General features: G+C 60.0%; 1 protein-coding gene across 5 annotated transcripts in view; it reads right to left on the bottom strand.

Annotated features, from left to right (window-relative positions):
• Positions 1-18922, bottom strand: part of PPP6R2 (protein phosphatase 6 regulatory subunit 2) — a 49262-nt gene that overhangs the window by 1653 nt on the left and 28687 nt on the right. For 2 of the 5 annotated variants that reach the window (XM_068970968.1, XM_068970967.1), the window contains 16 exons: positions 17690-17802; positions 17270-17383; positions 16190-16316; positions 15186-15338; positions 6756-6959; positions 5545-5609; positions 4113-4228; positions 3035-3120; positions 2820-2900; positions 2510-2607; positions 2139-2196; positions 1945-2060; positions 1731-1852; positions 1278-1449; positions 1103-1191; positions 526-673 (listed from right to left, as the gene is read on the bottom strand). In XM_068970968.1, the coding sequence (XP_068827069.1) occupies positions 526-673; positions 1103-1191; positions 1278-1449; positions 1731-1852; positions 1945-2060; positions 2139-2196; positions 2510-2607; positions 2820-2900; positions 3035-3120; positions 4113-4228; positions 5545-5609; positions 6756-6959; positions 15186-15338; positions 16190-16316; positions 17270-17383; positions 17690-17802 (1862 nt within the window). Of the gene's footprint in view, positions 1-525; positions 674-1102; positions 1192-1277; positions 1450-1730; positions 1853-1944; positions 2061-2138; positions 2197-2509; positions 2608-2819; positions 2901-3034; positions 3121-4112; positions 4229-5544; positions 5610-6755; positions 6960-15185; positions 15339-16189; positions 16317-17269; positions 17384-17689; positions 17803-18922 lie in introns of those variants that run through there. The other 3 variants (XM_068970969.1, XM_068970971.1, XM_068970970.1) reach the window with 3 other exon arrangements.

Here is an 18922-nt window from a genome sequence, read left to right as displayed (position 1 = left end):
CCTCACGCCAACTCAGCTCTGCTTCTCTCCCGGCCCAGAGCCCTGCCGCCCGCATCCCGTCTCAGCACACAGCTCTTGCCACCTGCCCAGCCCGGAGCATCTGTCCGCACGGAGTGGTTGCAGGGCTGAGCTCGCAGGGAGAGCACCTCTGTCAGGGCCTGGGCCGAAGCAGAGCCCCAGACACCCTCGTCCTACTGGTCCAGTGAGACAGACGTGTGTGTGAGGCACCCAGCGATGGTTGTGACTCTGGACTGAGCACCCACCCCCAGGACGGCAGCAGCTCCAGAGCTTCCCCCCCGCCCCCCGGGACCCCCGAAGCCTGGCCATCCCCTCCAGCGAGGCCTGGGGTGGGCTGGCCCCTCGCTACCTCAGTGACCACCCGTGGCTTCCCCTTAGAGGAAGGGGTGTCCCTCCTGTCCAGAGCTGGCCTCTGAGAAGTCACAGGGCCATCAGGACGAGAGGGAGCTCAGGTCCAGGCCTCTGCACGCCCCCGGGAGCCCTCTGGCGCCCGCCCCGCCTACTCACCTGGGGCCCAACACGGACAGCGGGGAGGCCTTCTGGCTGGGACCCACACCGACAGCCTCCGAGGCAGCAGCTGCCTTCTGCTCATCCTCGCGGCTGCTGGCGGCCACCAGGGGTGCCTTCCTGGGGACACATGTGCTCCAGGCACCAACTGCAAGACGGGGCCAGCGATGCCAGGTGAGGACAGAGAGCCGGGGTGGAGCATGCGGGAACTTCAGCCCACGGCCCAGGGACACACCTGTCCCGAACGCCCACCAGTGCCCGTGCAACATGCACACGCGTGTGTGAATTCACAGACGCTGCAAAGAGCTGTCCTCCCCGCAGGCAGGGCCACCACGCAGCCTGGTGGCTTCTAAGTCTGTCTGACAGGAATCAGGGCCAGGCCCTGCACAGGCGCAGGACAAGCACAGGGCAGCACGGTGCGCCCCGCCTTCCGCCCCTGGGAGGCGGTGGGCCAGCCCGGGGGCCTTGCTTGGAGGTGGACCCTCCCCCCACTGACAGGCCCGCTCCAGGCCCACCATCACCCAGGGGGCACGGCTGCCCCACCCCACTCCTCTGCCCCAAGGCGGCCCTCACTCACGGGCTCTCTCTGGGTCCTGGTTCAGGCCAGCCTGGGCATCGCCGTGGCCAGTGTCCACCGGGGAGCTGCACCTCGGCCCTGACTCAGAGCTGTGGACGAGGCCGACACTCAGCCTGAGCCAGGAGACCTGGCTTCAGGCAGCCGGGCCCCTCGCTCCCCCCAGCGCCCGCCTCACCAACAGAAAGGCTGGAAGTCGGCGAACTTGGCCCAGCCTTTCTCCTCTGGAGCAGAGGTGCTGGGGGAGCCGGCTGCCCACACACTGGAACCCACGTCCAGCGCCACTGCTGGGGCCGGGCTGGCAGCCATGGGAGTCGCTGGCCCATCAGGCACAGCCCATGGGGAGCCTGCTGGGGGAGACAGGTGTCCACACCCTTGCCCAGCAGGCAGACCAGCCAGCCCTGCCCTGGGGTCCAGGCGTGACTGACCGTGGAGGCTCCGCAGCAAGGGGGCAGGCGTGCCTCCCCCAGAGTCCCGGGGACACCCACCCCAGCCAGGACAGCGTGGCCGGAGGGTGGCTCTGGGCTCCACCCAGAGACTGTCAGGGGCTAAAGGCGTCTGCTGCAAGGTGGGGTCACCAGACCCTTTGTCTCTGCGTCTCCACCAAGTCCCCCACAGCCCCGTCACCTACCTGCTGAGCCGCCCTCGCACGGCGAGCCTGCCTGAGCTGCGTCCACACCCTCGCCTGCACCCTGGCCTCGGCGCTCTGGGCCGTCCTTCAGGCAGCGCTCTGAGGCGTGGGGGGCCCCGAACCTGGGGGGAGAGGAGTCAGCTGCCCTCCCCAAGCGCTGGGGTGGGGCTGAGGCGGGGCTGAGGTGGGGCAGGGCCGGCGCGTCCGGGCCCACCTGGCTCTGGTCACGCGGGCTGCACGGTGCGTCTCCTCGGCCTCCCAGAGATCGTCGTCCTCGTCGAAGGGCTGGATGTGGTCGCTGCAGCAGGCCTCAAACAGCGCGGCGCCAGGCTGCGAGAGAGTGCACGTGGGCCCCGTGGCCTTGCGCCCACAAAGCCTGGCCGCCTCCGAGAGACCCCACGGACTCACGCTGTCGTCATCGGCATCGACGCTGAAGCTGATCTCTGCGATCCTGTCGAATGGGGCGCTGCAGGGACAGCAGGGACACCGTCACCTCCACCAGAAGGGGCGGGAGGCGGCCCCGTCTGGACCTGAGGGGTGGGGGCGGGGGCGCCACACTGCAGGCTCACAGCCAGGGGCAACCCGCCCGCTGCCCTCCCCGGAGGGCACCTCGAGACCCTGGGGTTACATGTGGGTCCAGCTGAGGAGGTGGTGTGACAGCCTGAGCCGTGCTGACCGCAGGCCAGGGACCTGATCAGGCCAAGCGGCACCCAGCTTCCGCCCACAGGCACTGAGGACGCGGCGGGCACGAGGGAGGCGGGCATAGGCTGCTGGCTCACTTGACACTGTCGTCCTGCTCAGCAAACTCCTCGTCGCTGAAGCCAAACTGGTCCACGAAGGTGGCTGTCATCTGCTGGACCTGGTACTCGGAGAACGCCTGGACGACAGGGCCAGCTGCTCTCAGGAGACGCCCTCAGCGACTTCTCCCAGCTCCTGCCCGCTTGGGTGGGCGCCCAAGGCGGCCACGTCCACAGAGCCAACCACGTCCCCATGGGTCCCATGGATGCAAAGTGCCCGGGGCCCCCTTGGCGGCTCTGGCAGCGCACAGGGTGCGGCGCTGTGGGGACACGGAGGCCTGGCCGCACACACCTGCTGCAGCGACAGCTCGCTGGGGAGGACGCCCTCCATGTCCTCATCGTCACTCGAGGGGTGAAGGTGGTGTGTGCTCACCTGCAACGGCCAGGGCGGGCAGGCGTGAGCGGGCACCCTGCCGCCCCAGCCCTCTGCACAGGCAGCCCCGTGAGCCCAGGCCGGGTGGAACCGCAGGGCCCGCAGAGCTCTGCCCGGAGGCCAGGCCTGCTCACCAGGTCCACCGCGTTCCTGCGGTTGGCCTCCGACAGCGTCTCCTCCACGAAGCTCTCCCAGCGCCCGCGGCAGTCCGCTGGGAGCCCTGTTGGAAGGCCGCGCACTGAGCCCCTGGTTTCTGGAACCCCGTGGCAGCGCGCACCCATCCTGGCCTCACAGGCCCGAGCCCGTGGGTGAATGTTCCCGGGCGCACTGGGCCCCGACGCCCGCCCCCGTCCCCTCCACAGGGCCGTCGGGGGCGCATGCCTCCATGAGAGACACTGACCCAGCCCACCAGGGACTGAGCGCCACGCTGGTATCGGAGGCCCCCCCAGCTGCTGAGCTCACAGCTGTCCCTGGGCTGTGGGGGCCACGGCGGCCACTGTGGAGGTGCCTGGCGGGGCACGGCAGGGCACACGCCAAGGCCGTATGCACGCAAACGACCAGCTGCACATCGGCAAGGCAGCTTCCCGCGCCCCGGCGGGCTCAGGGGCCCCAGGCGGCACGCACAGCCAGCCAGGGCTCCCAGACGGTGCGCGCCTGCTCAGCGTTCCCCAGTGCCCCCTCGCCCCGGGCCGGGCCTGTCCTCAGCCTCCGCCCACAGCCCCTCACTGCCCTCAGAATGCCGCCCTCTGGGCTGCTGCTCTCCCGCCCTCGGGCCTGGCTTGTGTGCACTCGCCCCCGGCGCCCCGAGTGCTCACCCCTGCTGGCACCCACTGCTTCAGAGGTGCTGTCCTCCTGCCCGAGAGGCCAGGCTGCCCACCTTCTCCCATCTGAACCCCTCAGGCCCCCCCCCCAGCTCAGCCCAGGATGCGCTTCTGGGAGCTGAAGAGTGGCGTCCGGGATACACAAGGGGCACACGGCAGCCCCAAGTGAAGAGGCCGCAGACCGTGATGAGAGGGGGCCCCAAAGGGCTCCGGGCTGCTCTTACTAACAGCACAGGGCTCGGCAGGGAACTGACTCAGGCCCAAGGCCCACTGGGCAGGTCACCCCGTGGGAGGCGAGCTGACCGTCCAGCAGCAGGGCCAGTCCCACCCGATGAAGGCCGCAGTGCAGGGGGCACCGCGGGCAGCGACACCCGGGCCTGGAGGCGCTCACCTCGGAAGGCCTCGCTGACCTGGCTCTGCAGGGGGCCCCCCTCCAGGCTCTGCACCACCGCGTTGGCAATCCGGGTGAGGTGGCCCATGTTCCCGCGCCTCATGCCGCCCGCTGCCCTAGGAGAGGGAGCATCAGGTCAGCGGGGCCCCGCGTGGCCCAGCGTCGGCCGCCGCCTCCCACAGGCCTCCTCCCCGCGGAGCTCGCTGAGCCGCATGTGCTCGGCGCCAGTGACCCCGACTCAACTTTGCACAGCCGGAGGCCCGGCACACCAGGGTCGCGTTGGGGCCGCGAGAGCTGCCCGAGGGCGTCCCAAGACCCAGGGAGACTGAGGGCCAACCGGGGACCCAGCAGTGGGCAGCAGCAGGGGTGGCTGTCCCCGCCCTGGCTGGCGGCCACCAGCACACCCACACGGCCCTTCCTCAGCCTCTCATCTGCCCCCTGGGCGGCTGACAGCAGAGGACAGAAAGATGCAGGCTCGGGTCCCCGCGGGCGGCACCTGCTCTGCACCGTGTTCTCTGCTCAGCCCAGCCACAGCCACAGAGGACACCCAGGGTGCTGACTCAGTGGCCCCCCAGCAGGGGAAAGGGGTCACAAGACTGGGAGGAACCAGCCAGAGACGAAGCCGGACGAGGGTGGAGGCCTGTGAGCAAGCTGCTCAGGACACAGGAGAGCTGGGCTGAGGCGTCACACACCTGTCCACTGCTTCCTGGGGCTCAGAGACTCTTCAGTTAACAGCACTGAGCCATTTCTCGACACAGGCACACACACGTGTGCACCAACAAGCGAAACACAGGAGGAGACCCAGCACAGGCCTCCCGAGTCACCACACCCGGGCCCAGCGGAAGCCAGGGTGACCCCACCGTGCCTGGGGCTCCGTGAGGACGGACGGAGATCTGTGGGTTCAGCACAGCAGGACAGGAAGGATGAACCAGCTGAGGTCGCAGAGAGCCCCGCCCAGAGCAGCTCTCAGGAGGGCAGAGTGGGAGCAGAGAGGGCCCTGCAGCCACACCAGGTACCCGGGCAGTCGAGACCTCTGAGCGGCGGGCGACACCACCTGCTCGTTTGAGAGAGGCCCCAGCCGATCAAAGGGACCGGAGGCCAGGAGGGGCAGGGAGGAGGCAGGGACTGGCCTGGGCGCTCTGCCCAGGGTTTGAGGCTTCCGTGAGCGCCACGGCTGGAGGCCAGCACGGGGACCTGAGACGGTGTGGAACACAGGACTGGGGTCTCCGCTGCTGAGCAGGCGAGGGGCCCCAAAGCCGGGCAAGCAGGCCTCAAGGAGCAGGACCCTGAGTGCGGCCTAGCTGCGCCGCCCGCCTGCCCTGCGCCTCAGCCCCGCCAGCAGCACAGCTGCTCCCCCAGCAGTGGGGCCTGTCCTCGGAAACAAACCCTCCATGGCACCCCCCGAGCCCCACGCAGGCCCCAGGGCTCTTACTGAGTGTGGTCGTTGGCTTCCCATGCCTCCAGGATCCTCTGGACCAGGCAACACTTCTGGAACAGCTGGGGACAGGCGGCAGCGGTCAGGTCAGGTCAGCGGGCAGCACGCCCCGTCCGCCCACCCCCGGGGCTGAGTGGGCTCAGCAGGCAGCACGCGGACACGTCAGCCCCAAGCTCCCTGTGGGCACACCTGGCATCAGAGCCCAGCCCTACGGTCCCCACCGCAGCCCCAGGCAGGTGCCGTCCAGGGCCATCCACGAGGGGACACGAGTTCCGGCCCGCCGCCTGCCGCTGGCCACGCCGCTGCTCTCCCTGTTCGGGGCGGAGGCCGCTGGCCCGGGGCTGCCCTGCCCGGGGCCCTTCGCAGCTCCCCCGCCTGCAGAGGCTGTGCTGGTCTCAGCCGCACTTGCACCCACATGCAGCCTCACCATGTGGGAGGGCCCAAGCACCGCCTCCCTGCCCCGTGGCCCTCTCCCCACCGAAGTTGCCTTTGCTGTCGCCCAGGTCAGGCCTGCAGGCATGGCCCCTCAGGACTCTCTCCCAGGCCTCTGGCCACAGACCCAGGGGCCCCTTGCCCCGCCCCCCCGCCCCGGCCTCGCGTCACCTGCAGGAGGGCGGCATGGCTGACTCCTGGGGCCCAGTGTGCACCGCTGGGCTCTTGGCTTGGGGACCACGTGTGCCATGTTCTGCTTTTCCCTCCCCTCCTTAGGGAGCGCCAAGGAGCGCGTAGACCAACTCCCTGCAGGCCTGGCACTGGCCACGCAGGGCTTGCAGCCCCCAGAAGGCCAGCCCTGGGGGTCTCGGGCTATCGGGAAAGCGGGAGAGCCGTGCAGAGCCGCCACTCTCCCCAGAGGCTCACGGCCCCAGGAAACCCCCCCATGAGAATCAAGCCGCGTCTGCTCTTCCCCGGGCACTCCTGCCGCGGCAGACACGTCATCTGGGGGCCGCTCGCCCCCACAGCCCAGAGGAGCCAACACAGGCAGCATCAGGGCTCCTCGGCACCCCTCCTAGGCCCTCCGCCCCCGAGTGCTGGGGTCTCCTGTCTCCTGGTCTCAAAAGCAGAGCAGCCCACCCACGTCATGTGAGGGTTAAGGAGACCACACAAGGCCCACAGCCCCGCCTGTGCACACGGCCTGGGTGGACCTCAGGGCACACAGGATGCAGAGACAGGCGGGACACGGCAACTCACATGACCCCGGCTGGACTTACGTGGGTCACCATGGTGCTCTTGGGGAGGCTGCTGGCAGGCTGGGGGATTGCTGGGTCCCCGCTGGAGGGTGGAGGCTCCAGCGCCCCCTCGGGTCCATTGGCTACGGCCCTGTCCTCCCGGGCAGCGTGGGACAGGATGGCGGCTATGCAGAGCTCCACTTGGAGGTGCAGGAAATTATTCCAAGTGTACTTAAAAAACAGGTCCTGCAGAGACGGGGGACGAGGGACGCACCCAGGCTGTCTCCTGTGGGCGGAGCCTGAGGGGACCCTGTTGTCCGTTCGCCTCCCACACTGGCCCCCTTCCCACACTGGCCCCCTCCCACACTGCCGCCCCCCCCCCCCCCCCCCCGCCTGCTCTGTCCCCCTCCCACTCCACCCTGACATCTGGCTGCAGGGCTTCTAGCAACTTCCGCAAAGAACCACCCACAACCTCTCCCCATCCAGCCCAGGCCGTGCTTCTATCTCTAATCTCTGCTCCTGAGTGCTTCCTGTGGGTTTGTTTTCCCCCCTCCTAAGGGAGAGGCTTGGCCCATGGTGGCTCAGCCTTGTTCCCTCTCGGGTGCGTCTCCATGAAGCTGCGAGTTTCCTGTAAAATCACCTCCGCTACATGATACACGTTTTGCTATGTCATGTGTTTATCATCCTTCTTTTATGATTTTATCTTAGACCCACAAATCACCGGGAGCGTGACCGATTCTCTACCCCCTGGGGGCCATGACTAGGTGCCCGTGTGGACATTCCCCAAGGGGCCTGGGGTGGAAGCCCCTGGGGGCTGAATGGGCAGTGGCTTCCTGCGCGGGGCCTCCTCCAGACCTGCCTGAGGTCAGCAGGCCGCAACGGCGGGGCGGGGGGCGGGCCTTACCCACGCCCCATGGCCACCTCACACCCAGCAGGGCTCACAGCAGCCCACGCCCAGACCCCCTGCTGCCCCCACGGAAGGAAGCCAGGTGCGCAGGGTGGGGAGACGGGGCACACGCTTAGCTGCTCAGCCATGACCAACTCTCTGCGACCCCATGGGCTATATAGTCCACTGGGCTCCTCTGCCCACGGGTTTTCGGATAAGAACACTGGAGTGGGCTGCCACTTCCCACTCCAGGGATCTCTGCAACTCAGGGCCTGAGCTTGTGTCTCTGGTGCCTCCTGGACTAGCAGGTGGGTTCTTCACCACTGCACCACCGGGAAACACAAATTGAAACACAGTGAGGGGGTCCCTGGTGGCCCAGTGGTTAGGAACCTGTCTTCCAACGCAGGGGCCGTGGGCTCCATCCCTGCCCGGGGAGCCAGTAATGACACCCCGTATGCCACGGGGCAGCTGAGTCTGCACCTCGACTACTGAAGCCTGAGCTCTGCGACGAGACGCCACTGCGATGGAAAGCTCGCTCACCGCAACTGGAGGGCGGCCCCCACAGCAGCGGAGACCCAGTGTAGCCGAACACAGAAACAGACTTATTAAAAAACCACAATAGTGAGATGCCACCTGAAACCCGTCAGGATGGCTATTATCAAAAAACAGAAAGCATGTGTAAGTGAGGCTGTGAAGAAATTGCCGGCGTGAATCCCACTGCCTCCAACAGCTGGACGCAGAATCACTACATGCTCCATCGACTCCACCTCTGGGGATGCGGTGAGAGCAGGCGAGAGCACGGGCTCAGGCTGCTTACACACCCACAGTTACAGGAGCATTTCCATGGCTTCTCAAGGCAAGCATACAGAAGTGGCTTGCCATTCCCTTCTCCAGTGGACCACGTTTTGTCAGAACTCTCCACCATGGCCCGTCCATCTTGGGTGGCCCCACATGGCAGGGCTCATAGTTTCACTGAGTTAGACACGGCTGTGGTCCATGAGAGCAGACTGGTTAGTTTCCTGTGATCGTGGTTTTCAGCATGTCTGCCCTCCGATGGATGACGATAAGAGGCGTAGGGAAGCTTCCTGATGGGAGAGACTGACTGAGGGGGAAACTGGCTCTTGTTCTGATAGGCGGGGCCATGCTCAGTAAATCGTTAATCCAACATTCTGTTGATGGCTGTGTTCCTTCCCTGTTATTTAACCCTGGGCCAAACTATGGTGGAGGTAACGAAGATAATGGCGCCTCCTTCAAAAGGCCCCGTGCAGGCACTGCCACACTCAGCGCCCCTCACCCTGCAGCAGGCCAGCGTCGACCCACGCCTCCGCCAGAGACACCTGGACCCTCCCGGGCAAGTCTGGGTCAGTCTTCTGGGGGTCGCTGCCCCTTTCTCCTGGGTCCTGGTGCACCAGGTTCTGCTTGTGCCCTCCAAGAGTCTGTGTCCCAGTCCTGTGTGAGCTCTGGCGGCTCTAGGGTGGGGTTAAGGGAGACCTCCTCCAAGAGGGCTTCTGGAACACCCAGGGCTGCTGCACCCAGGGCCCCTGCCCCTGCGGCAGGCCGCTGCTGACCGTACCTTGCTGTGGATCACAACAAACTGTGGAAAAATCTGAGAGAGATGGGAACACCAGACCACCTGACCTGCCTCTTGAGAAATCTGTATGCAGGTCAGGAAGCAACAGTTAGAATTGGACATGGAACAACAGACTGGTTCCAAATAGGAAAAGAGTACATCAAGGCTGTATATGTATCGACATGGCTGGGGTAAGGAGCAGCGGCTGTGCCTTGCTGAGGCAGCCGTGAAGAGATACTCCACGCCCAAGGTAAGAGAAACCCAAGTAAGATGGTAGGTGCTGTAAGAGGGCATCAGAGGGCAGACACACTGAAACCGTACTCACAGAAAACTAGTCAATCTAATCACACTAGGACCACAGCCTTGTCTAACTCAATGAAACCAAGCCATGCCTACGGGGCAATCCAAAACGGGCGGGTCATGGTGGAGAGGTCTGACAGAATGTGGTCCACTGGAGAAGGGAATGGCAAACCACTTCAGTATTCTTGCCTTGAGAACCCCATGAACAGTACGAAAAGGCAAAATGATAGGATACCGAAAGAGGAACTCCCCAGGTCAGTAGGTGCCCAATATGCTACTGGAGATCAGTGGAGAAATAACTCCAGAAAGAATGAAAGGATGGAGCCAAAGCAAAAACAATATCCAGTTGTGGATGTGACTGGTGATAGAAGCAAGATCCGATGCTACAAAGAGCAATATTGCATAGGAACCTGGAATGTTTGTTAGATCCATGAATCAAGGCAAATTGGAAGTGGTCAAACAGGAGATGGCAAGGGTGAACGTCGACATTCTAGGAATCAGCGAACTAAAATGGACTGGAATGGGTGAATTTAACTCAGATGACAATTGTATCTACTACTGCGGGCAGGAATCCCTCAGAAGAAATGGAGTAGCCATCATGGTCAACAAAAGAGTCCCAAATGCAGTACTTGGATGCAATCTCAAAAATGACAGAATTATCTCTGTTCGTCTCCAAGGCAAACCATTCAATATCACAGTAATCCAAGTCTATGCCCCAACCAGTAACGCTGAAGAAACTGAAGCTGAATGGTTTTATGAAGACCTACAAGACCTTTTAGAATTAACACCCAAAAAAGATGTCCTTTTCATTATAGGGGACTGGAATGCAAAAATAGGAAGTCAAGAAACACCTGGAGTAGCAGGCAAATTTGGCCTTGGAATGTGGAATGAAGCAGGGCAAAGACTAATAGAATTTTGCCAAAAAAATGCGCTGGTCATGGCAAACACCCTCTTCCAACAACACAAGAGAAGACTCTACACATGGACATCACCAGATGGCCAACACCGAAATCAGATTGATTATATTCTTTGCAGCCAAAGATGGAGAAGCTCTATACAGTCAACAAAAACAAGACCAGAAGCTGACTGTGGCTCAGATCATGAACTCCTTATTGCCAAATTCAGACTGAAATTGAAGAAAGTAGGGAAAACTACTAGACCATTAAGATATGACCTAAATCAAATCCCTTATGATTATACAGTGGAAGTGAGAAATAGATTTAAGGACCTAGATCTGATAGACAGAGTGCCTGATGAACTATGGAATGAGGTTTGTGACACTGTACAGGAGACAGGGATCAAGACAATCCCCATGGGAAAGAAATGCAAAAAAGCAAAATGGCTGTCTGAGGAGGCCTTACAAATAGCTGTGAAAAGAAGAGAGGCGAAAAGCAAAGGAGAAAAGGAAAGATATAAGCATCTGAATGCAGAGTTCCAAAGAATAGCAAGAAGAGATAAGAAAGCCTCTTCAGCAATCAATGCAAAGAAATAGAGGAAAACAACAGAATGGGAAAGACTAGAGATCTCTTCAAGAAAATCAGAGATACCAAGGGAACATTTCATGCAAAGATGGGCTTGATAAAGGACAGAAATGGTAGGGACCTAACAGAAACAGAAGATATTAAGAGGAGGTGGGAAGAATACACGGAAGAACTGTATAAAAAAGATCTTCACGACCCAGATAATGATGATGTGATCGCTAATCTAGAGCCAGACATCTTGGAATGTGAAGTCAAGTGGGCCTTAGAAAGCATCACTACGAACAAAGCTAGTGGAGGTGATGGAATTCCAGTTGAGCTATTTCAAATCCTGAAAGATGATGCTGTGAAAGTGCTGCACTCAATATGCCAGCAAATTTGGAAAACTCAGCAGTGGCCACAGGATTGGAAAAGGTCAGTTTTCATTCCAGTCCCAAAGAAAGGCAATGCCAAAGAATGCTCAAACTACCGCACAATTGCACTCATCTCGCATGCTAGTAAAGTAATACTCAAAATTCTCCAAGCCAGCCTTCAGCAATACGTGAACCGTGAACTCCCTGTTGTTCAAGCTGGTTTTAGAAAAGGCAGAGGAGGGCTTCCCTGGCGGCTCAGTGGTAAAGAATCCGCCTGCCAATGCAGGAGACATGGGTTCGAGCCCTGATCTGGGAGGATCCCACATGCTGCTGCGCAACTAAGTCCCTGCACCACAACTGCTGAGCCTGTGGTCTAGAGCCCAGGAGCCGTAACTACTGAGTCCACGTGCTGCACCTACTGAAGCCCCCACATCCTAGAGCCTGTGCCCCACAACAAGAGAAGCCGCTGCAACGAAAAGCTTGTGCACTGCAACTAGGGTAGTCCCCATCACCACAACTCGCAACAACGAACATCTGCAAAAAGACAGCTTCTTGAGGAAAGAACTTATAAACCTCGGAAGAGAGCTAAAAAAAGAAAAAAAGAGAAAAAGCAGAGGAACCAGAGATCAAATTGCCAACATCCGCTGGATCATCAAAGAAGCAAGAGAGTTCCAGAAAAACATCTATTTCTGCTTTATTGACTATGCCAAAGCCTTTGACTGTGTGGACCACAATAAACTGTGGAAAATTCTGAAAGAGATGGGAATCCCAGACCACCCGACCTGCCTCTTGAGAAATCTGTATGCAGGTCAGGAAGCAACAGTTAGAACTGGACATGGAACAACAGACTGCTTCCAAATAGGAAAAGGAGTACGTCAAGGCTGTATATTGTTACCCTGCTTATTTAATGTCTATGCAGAGTACATCATGAGAAATGCTGGACTGGAAGAAACACAAGCTGGAATCAAGATTGCCGGGAGAAATATCAATAACCTCAGCTATGCAGATGACACCACCCTTATGGCAGAAAGTGAAGAGGAGCTAAAAAGCCTCTTGATGAAAGTGAAAGAGGAGAGTGAAAAAGTTGGCTTAAAGCTCAACATTCAGAAAAGGAAGATCATGGCCTCTGGTCCCATCACTTCATGGGAAATAGATGGGGAAACAGTGGAAACAGTGTCAGACTTTATTTTGGGGGCCTCCAAAATCACTGCAGATGGTGACTGCAGCCATGAAATTAAAAGACGCTTACTCCTTGGAAGAAAAGTTATGACCAACCTAGATAGCATATTAAAAAGCAGAGACATTACTTTGCCAACTAAGGTCCATCTGGTCAAGGCTATGGTTTTTCCTTGCTCATGTATGGATGTGAGAGCTGGACTGTGAAGAAGGCTGAGCACCGAAGAATGGATGCTTTTGAACTGTGGTGTTGGAGAAGACTCTTCAGAGTCCCTTGGACTGCAAGGAGATCCAACCAGTCCATTCTGAAGGAGATCAGCCCTGGGATTTCTTTGGAAGGAATGATGCTAAAGCTGAAGCTCCAGTACTTTGGCCACCTCATGCGAAGAGCTGACTCATTTGAAAAGACCCTGATGCTGGGAGGGATTGGGCGCAGGAGGAGAAGGGGACGACAGAGGATGAGATGGCTGGATGGCATCACGGACTCGATGGACGTGAGTCTGAGTGAACTCCGGGAGTTGGAGATGGACAGAGAGGCCTGGTGTGCTGCGATTCATGGGGTCGCTAAGAGTCAGACACGACTGAGCGACTGAACTGAACTGAACTGAACTGAAGGCTATATATTGCCACCCTGCTTGTTTAACTTATATGCAAAGTATATCTTGAGAAATGCTGGGCTGGATGAAGCACAAGTTGGAATCAAGATTGCCGGGAGAAATACCAATAACCTCAGATATGCAGATGACACCACCCTTATGGCAGAAAGTGAAGAAGAACTGAAGAGCCTCTTGATGAAAGTGAAAGAGGAGAATGAAAAGCTGGCTTAAAGCTCAACATTCAGAAAATGAAGATCATGGCATCTGGTCCCATCACTTCATGGCAAATAGATGGGGAAACAGTAGAAACAGTGACAGACTATTTTTTTTGGCTCCAAAATCACTGCGGATGGTGACTGCAGCCGTGAAATTAAAAGACACTTGGCTCCTTGGAAGGAAATTTATGACCAACCTAGATACCACATTAAAAATCAGAGACTTTATTTTGCCAACAAAAGTCCATCTAGTCAAGGCTATGGTTTTTCCTGTGGTCATGTATGGATGTGAGAGTTGGACTATAAAGAAAGCTGAGGGCTGAAGAATCGATGCTTTTGAACTGTGGTGTTGGAGACGACTCTTGAGAGTCCCTTGAACTGCAGGGAGATCCAAGCAGTCCATTCTGAAGGAGATCAGTCCTGAATATTCATTGGAAGGATTGATGCTGAGGCTGAAGGTCCAATACTTTGGCCACCTGATGCGAAGAACTGACTCACTGGAAAAGACCCTGATGCTGGGAAAGATTGAGGGCAGGAGGAGAAGGGGACGACAGAGGATGAGATGGCTAGTTGGCTGGCATCACCCACTGAACGGACACGAGTTTGAGTAGACTCCGGGAGTTGGTGACGGACAGGGAGGCCTGGCATGCTGCAGGCCATCGGGTCGCTGAGAGTCGGACACGACTGAGCAACTGAGCTGGAGCACTGTGTACAGCGGCCACACCGAGGCCCTCTGTGGCAGCCCGGGTATCAGGGCTCCACACTTCCAGTGCGGGGGGCACAGGTCTGAGCCCTGGTCAGGGAGCTGAGATCCCACGTCACGCCTCATGGCCAAGTGAAAAATAAGCATACAAATTTTTTTTAGAAAATGGCCAAAATGTGGAAGCAACCCATTGTCCATCAATGTATGAACGGATACACAGAACGCAGTATGTCCACACAATGTAACGCCATGCGGCCTGAGAGAGGGAAGGAGACGTGGCACGCGCTGCAGCCCGGGCGGACATGCCTGCGCGAGAGCAGCCAGACACGCAAGGAGCACACAGGTCGCAGAGCCACGCACACAGGCCAGGGCCAGCGAGACCCACAGACAGGAGGCAGAAGCACGGGGCTGGGGATGAAATAAGCCAGACACGCAAGGAGCACACAGGCCGCAGAGCCACGCACACAGGCCAGGGCCAGCGAGACCCACAGACAGGAGGCAGAAGCACGGGGCTGGGGATGAAATAAGCCAGACACGCAAGGAGCACACAGGCCGCAGAGCCACGCACACGGGCCTGGGCCAGTCAGACCGCAGAGAGGCGGCAGAAGCGTGGGGCTGGGCAGCGTGGGAGGAGGACGACCGAGCGTGTGACGGTCAGTCTGAGGAGAGGAGCACGGCCTGGCAATGGTGGTGACAGCTGTAGCACAATGTGAGCGATGAGCCACACGGATGACAGCTGTCACAGCGGTGTGTCTCACGTTATATGCGTATGTTCTGCCAGAATCAAATGAAAAGCGGGAGAGAGAGAATCTGCTTTGGGGGAGGGGAGTGGAAATGAGGCCTTTCCCAGCCGCCCTCTGACCCACGTCTGAGCTCCACGGTCACAGCAAAGCCCAGGGACTTCGCCTGAGGCAGGCGGTCCTTCAGGCCCAGTTCCAAGGCGGCTCCTTGTGGGCGGACAAGGAGCGGTTCTTCACGCTGTTTTAGGCTGAAGAGCTACAACATTCTGAGGCAGAATCGAGAAAGGGGAGGCCTGTTTCCCCACCACCTCTGCTTTCAGGGCAGCCCTGTGTGAACCAACACTGAGGCAGGGCCTGGGGGCAGGACGTGTCTCTGCGCAGCCTCCCTTAGGCGGGCCTGGTCTGGGGCTGCGGCCTGGCCCCCGTTCCTGACAGGCGCCCGCGGGCGCACTCACCAGCAGCAGCCCCATGGTGTCGAGCCGGCAGAGCTCCTGGTTGATGCTGGGTGTGCCTGTGTGCAGCAGGGCAGCCACGAGGCGGGCGCTGTGCAGGCGCGCGTTGCCCAGGGGCTCCTCCAGCACGCCGACGGAGGTCAGGATGGCTGCTTTCTGCAAACACAGAAGCACCGCCAGTTCAAGCCTGTGCCCACCTGTGGGCTTCACTTAGCTCGGGAGCCCCGGCTGTGTGACGTGGCCTAGCCGGGGAGGAGCCCTCAAGGTGGTCTGCGGGAGGAGACAGGGAGTTGGTCAGGTGAAGAGCCTCAGCGCTTCCCTCAGGGCTCACAGAGTGGCCCCGGGCGGGCTGCTGCTGCCGGGAGCCCGGGGCACCCTGGTCTCCGCCGGCCAGCCACAGGGGTGTGACCTGAGCTCATAAGGCAGAGGAGCCTGATGACAAAGCTGGCCTTGTGACAGGTCATCCTGCACGCAGTCCACCTTTTCATTAGCTGAATGTTCCAGAATCCCTGCTTTCACAGGCCCCCCTTTCCAGTGGGAAGCAGACCACGAGCAGGTTGGCAAACAGAAGCAGCAGCACAGACGGTGCTGAGCAGGAGACCCAGGGAGAGGCTGGGCGGCCCGCCCGCCCTGCCCACCTGCCCAGCTTCTCCCCGGCTACGCTGAAGGACTGAGGGGGCGAAGAAGTGGGCCTTCCTCAGTGTCGCCAACTCTGCCCAGAGCTGCTCAGTGCAGCTAAGGGTCTCCCTGGGGGCCCCCTAACCCTTGGCTGGGTGTCCCCCACACAGAGGCCAGGCCTACAGTGTATCTGGGCCTTGGGCAACCCCTTATCAGAAGGCAGGAGTCATCTGGGGGTCAGTGAACCGCTCTACTCCCAGGCCTCCCATAAGAGAAGATGGACACTCAGCAGATGGGGCTTGAGTGTGTCCGCTATTGCGGGCAACGCATGCGGTCCTCGCCTTGCCAGCAACCCCACCCACAAGGTCGCCTCTGCTCAGGACACCTACCTTGGGCGGGCTGAGCAGAAGCTGGTGGAAGTCCTTCAGCCGCGGCTCGATGCCTTGCAGGACACCGGGGCTGATGGTGCACGACCTGTCCAGTCCCTGAGAGCAGGAGTCCAGCAAGCCCTCTGACCTGTGGACCAGAAGCGGCTGGACACAGGGACGCCCCCGTCACCCCGCAGCCCTCCTGGCTATGTCCGCTCGTCTCCGGGGGCGCTGCTGACTGCACAGGATGGGGGCTGGCGGGCCACGGCGTCACAGCCCAATGAGCTCGGCTCCCCCCTCACCCGCCTTGAAGCCCTTCCTGCTGACCCCTCCTAACCTGAGACACAGACAGGACTGGCCACACCACCCCTTGGCTTTTTATATAAACACTGTTTCCAGTGTTTAAATACACGAAAGGATAAAAATACCAAAGACAGCTGGCGGCCGGCTCTGCCCAATGGCCCTCCTGTCCCTGTGCTGCAGGCGAGGCCTCCACCAGAGGCCTCCTTCCTGTGCGAAGGGCCCAGCCTCCCTGGGCTCATGCAAATAAAACATCAATATTCTGCTTGCTGAACCAGAGAAAACGATAACATCATAATTCTAGTTTTAGGTACTAAATATGTATTGGGTATCAGAGTGAGAAAGAGAAACTGCCAACAATCTCACCATTGAAATTAAGTCAATTTCTTGTCATTTTCTGGTTTTCTCTTTCTTTAAAAAAAAAAAGAAAAAAAAGGGCACAGGCTGCAGTGAAGCCCCTCCAGAGCAAGGACACGCGGGGACTGCAGTCTCCCTGGGGGTCAGATGTCAGCAGTGCACGTGCCACACGCACACCCGCACCCACACGCTGCAGGGACACACGCGTGGACAAGCACTGCACACTGGAGACGGGGTTCCTTTGGGCTGAGGTGGGAACGTGACTGATGGCGAAGGTCAGAGGAGACTTGGCCACCGCCATAGGGTCTATCTTTCAACGAGAAAAGGATCCCCAGGATTACCTGCGTAACTAAAGATGTTAAAGACGCAGACTGCACACCCCAGGCGCTGCCCTGGGCCTCAGGCCACTGAAGGGGCAGCTCTTCCCTCTCGGGGGACACTCACCCCGCCCGCCTGGGCTCCAGCAAGGTAAGTAACACCTGCGTCCCGCTGACGAGGCAGAGCTCAGTCTGCACTCCATCAAACATGTTCCTCAGCAGCTGCTCCACGCACTCCTGCCTGTAGGACACGATGAGGTCACGGCCCAGTGGGCAGACACACAGACCCCACCCCCACCAAAGGAGCAGCACCCAAACCCCAGAGGGGCCCTACTTGGGGCTCAGGCCAAGCACCCCGGTCCTCAGGACACAGCTGCCCCAGGGCCCACACTTCCTGGACCTGCCAGGAGACCCCCAGAGACCCCTCCCCTGCGGAAGAGGCCCATCAAGGTAACCCTGGGTAGGGGCGAGCTCCTGAGAAGTGATCCGAGGCAGCAGCATCCCCAGCCCCCACCCCCAGGCCCGCAGCGCTGCAGCCCACACTCACGACTCCAGCACCGTGAGGAGGGGGTCTGGCTGCGGAGCCTCCAGCAGCTGGCTGCCCTGCTCCCTGCCCAGCCGGACGATGTCACAGAGCGTCTGGGAAGCGTTGGACTGCCTCTGCAAGATGGGCATGTAGAGCCGCCCTCAGGGCCAGCCTCTGCCCACGGAGTGCAGCCCTGGCCGCCCCTCAAGAGTGTGCACTGGGCCTTGGTGGGCAAGTGCGCCCCGCAGACCCTGCTCCAGGTCTCTGCTTTAGATTAGTAAGTGGCTATTAATACACAGGTTGAGTCCTGTGAGCTAATGAAAACAGGAAAGTTGCTACAGAGAACACAAAGGACTCAGCTTTTCTATGGAAACACGAAGCCTCTGAAAACGCAGATTCTTTGACTCGGGGCGCTTGCCAACCGTGTGGGATGAGGCTACAGAGCAGGTGAGCAGGATCAGAGGAAGACTCAGCTGGAGGCCCCGGGCAGGCAGCACTGCATGCCCAGCCCTGGCGTGCGCAGCACAGGGAACAGGCTGCACGACGCGCTCTGGGGCTCCTTCAGGGCCAACGAGAGCAGCCTGGCGGCCCCAGGCCTGCGGAGGGGCCGGTCGGTGCCCAGCGCTCACCCCAATCTGGAGCCCAGCAACCCTTGCCCACTGCCTGGTCAGACGCGTGGGCAACACGGCCCCACACAGCACAGCCAGGCAGCAGCCAAAGGCGAGACACGAGCCAGCAGCGCCTTCTCCAAAGCACCGAGAATGTGCGCAGCCGTCCCGAGCGGAAGACGCCTCTCGGGCTACACCCGACACCCTCAGGGACACCACAGGAGAAGGGGGGCCACCCCACAGGCTTCCTCCAGGGCTCATGCCCTTGGACTCCCCCTTGGGAGCAAGACGCAGCCAGTGAGGGCCGTCCCCAAGAGGGGTGCCTGGGCCGGAGGAGCAGCTCTGAGCTGCCTGCGGGGCGGGGGGGCAGAGCTGAGGGCAGCCTCGGGCAGCAGCCCTCAAGACACTCAGCCCCGCCGAGCCCCCAGGGGCGGGTGCTGAGATGGTCACAGTCTTGTGAGAGACCCTGGGCAGAGGACCTGTGACCCTGGCCTGTAAAAGCAGAGATGAGACAATACTGTTACAGGGAATCAGCGTTTGGGGTGACCTGTCACTGAGCCACAGATAACTAGCACAACCCTATTCCAACCGGTTTTTTATAATATGCATGCTTCATGTTTTAGAAAAAAGCCGACTAGAAGTCAGT

The sequence above is a fragment of the Capricornis sumatraensis genome, chromosome 4 (assembly GCF_032405125.1).
Source record: "Capricornis sumatraensis isolate serow.1 chromosome 4, serow.2, whole genome shotgun sequence".
Taxonomy (NCBI): domain Eukaryota; kingdom Metazoa; phylum Chordata; class Mammalia; order Artiodactyla; family Bovidae; genus Capricornis; species Capricornis sumatraensis.
This window is presented reverse-complemented; position numbering and strand designations above follow the sequence as displayed.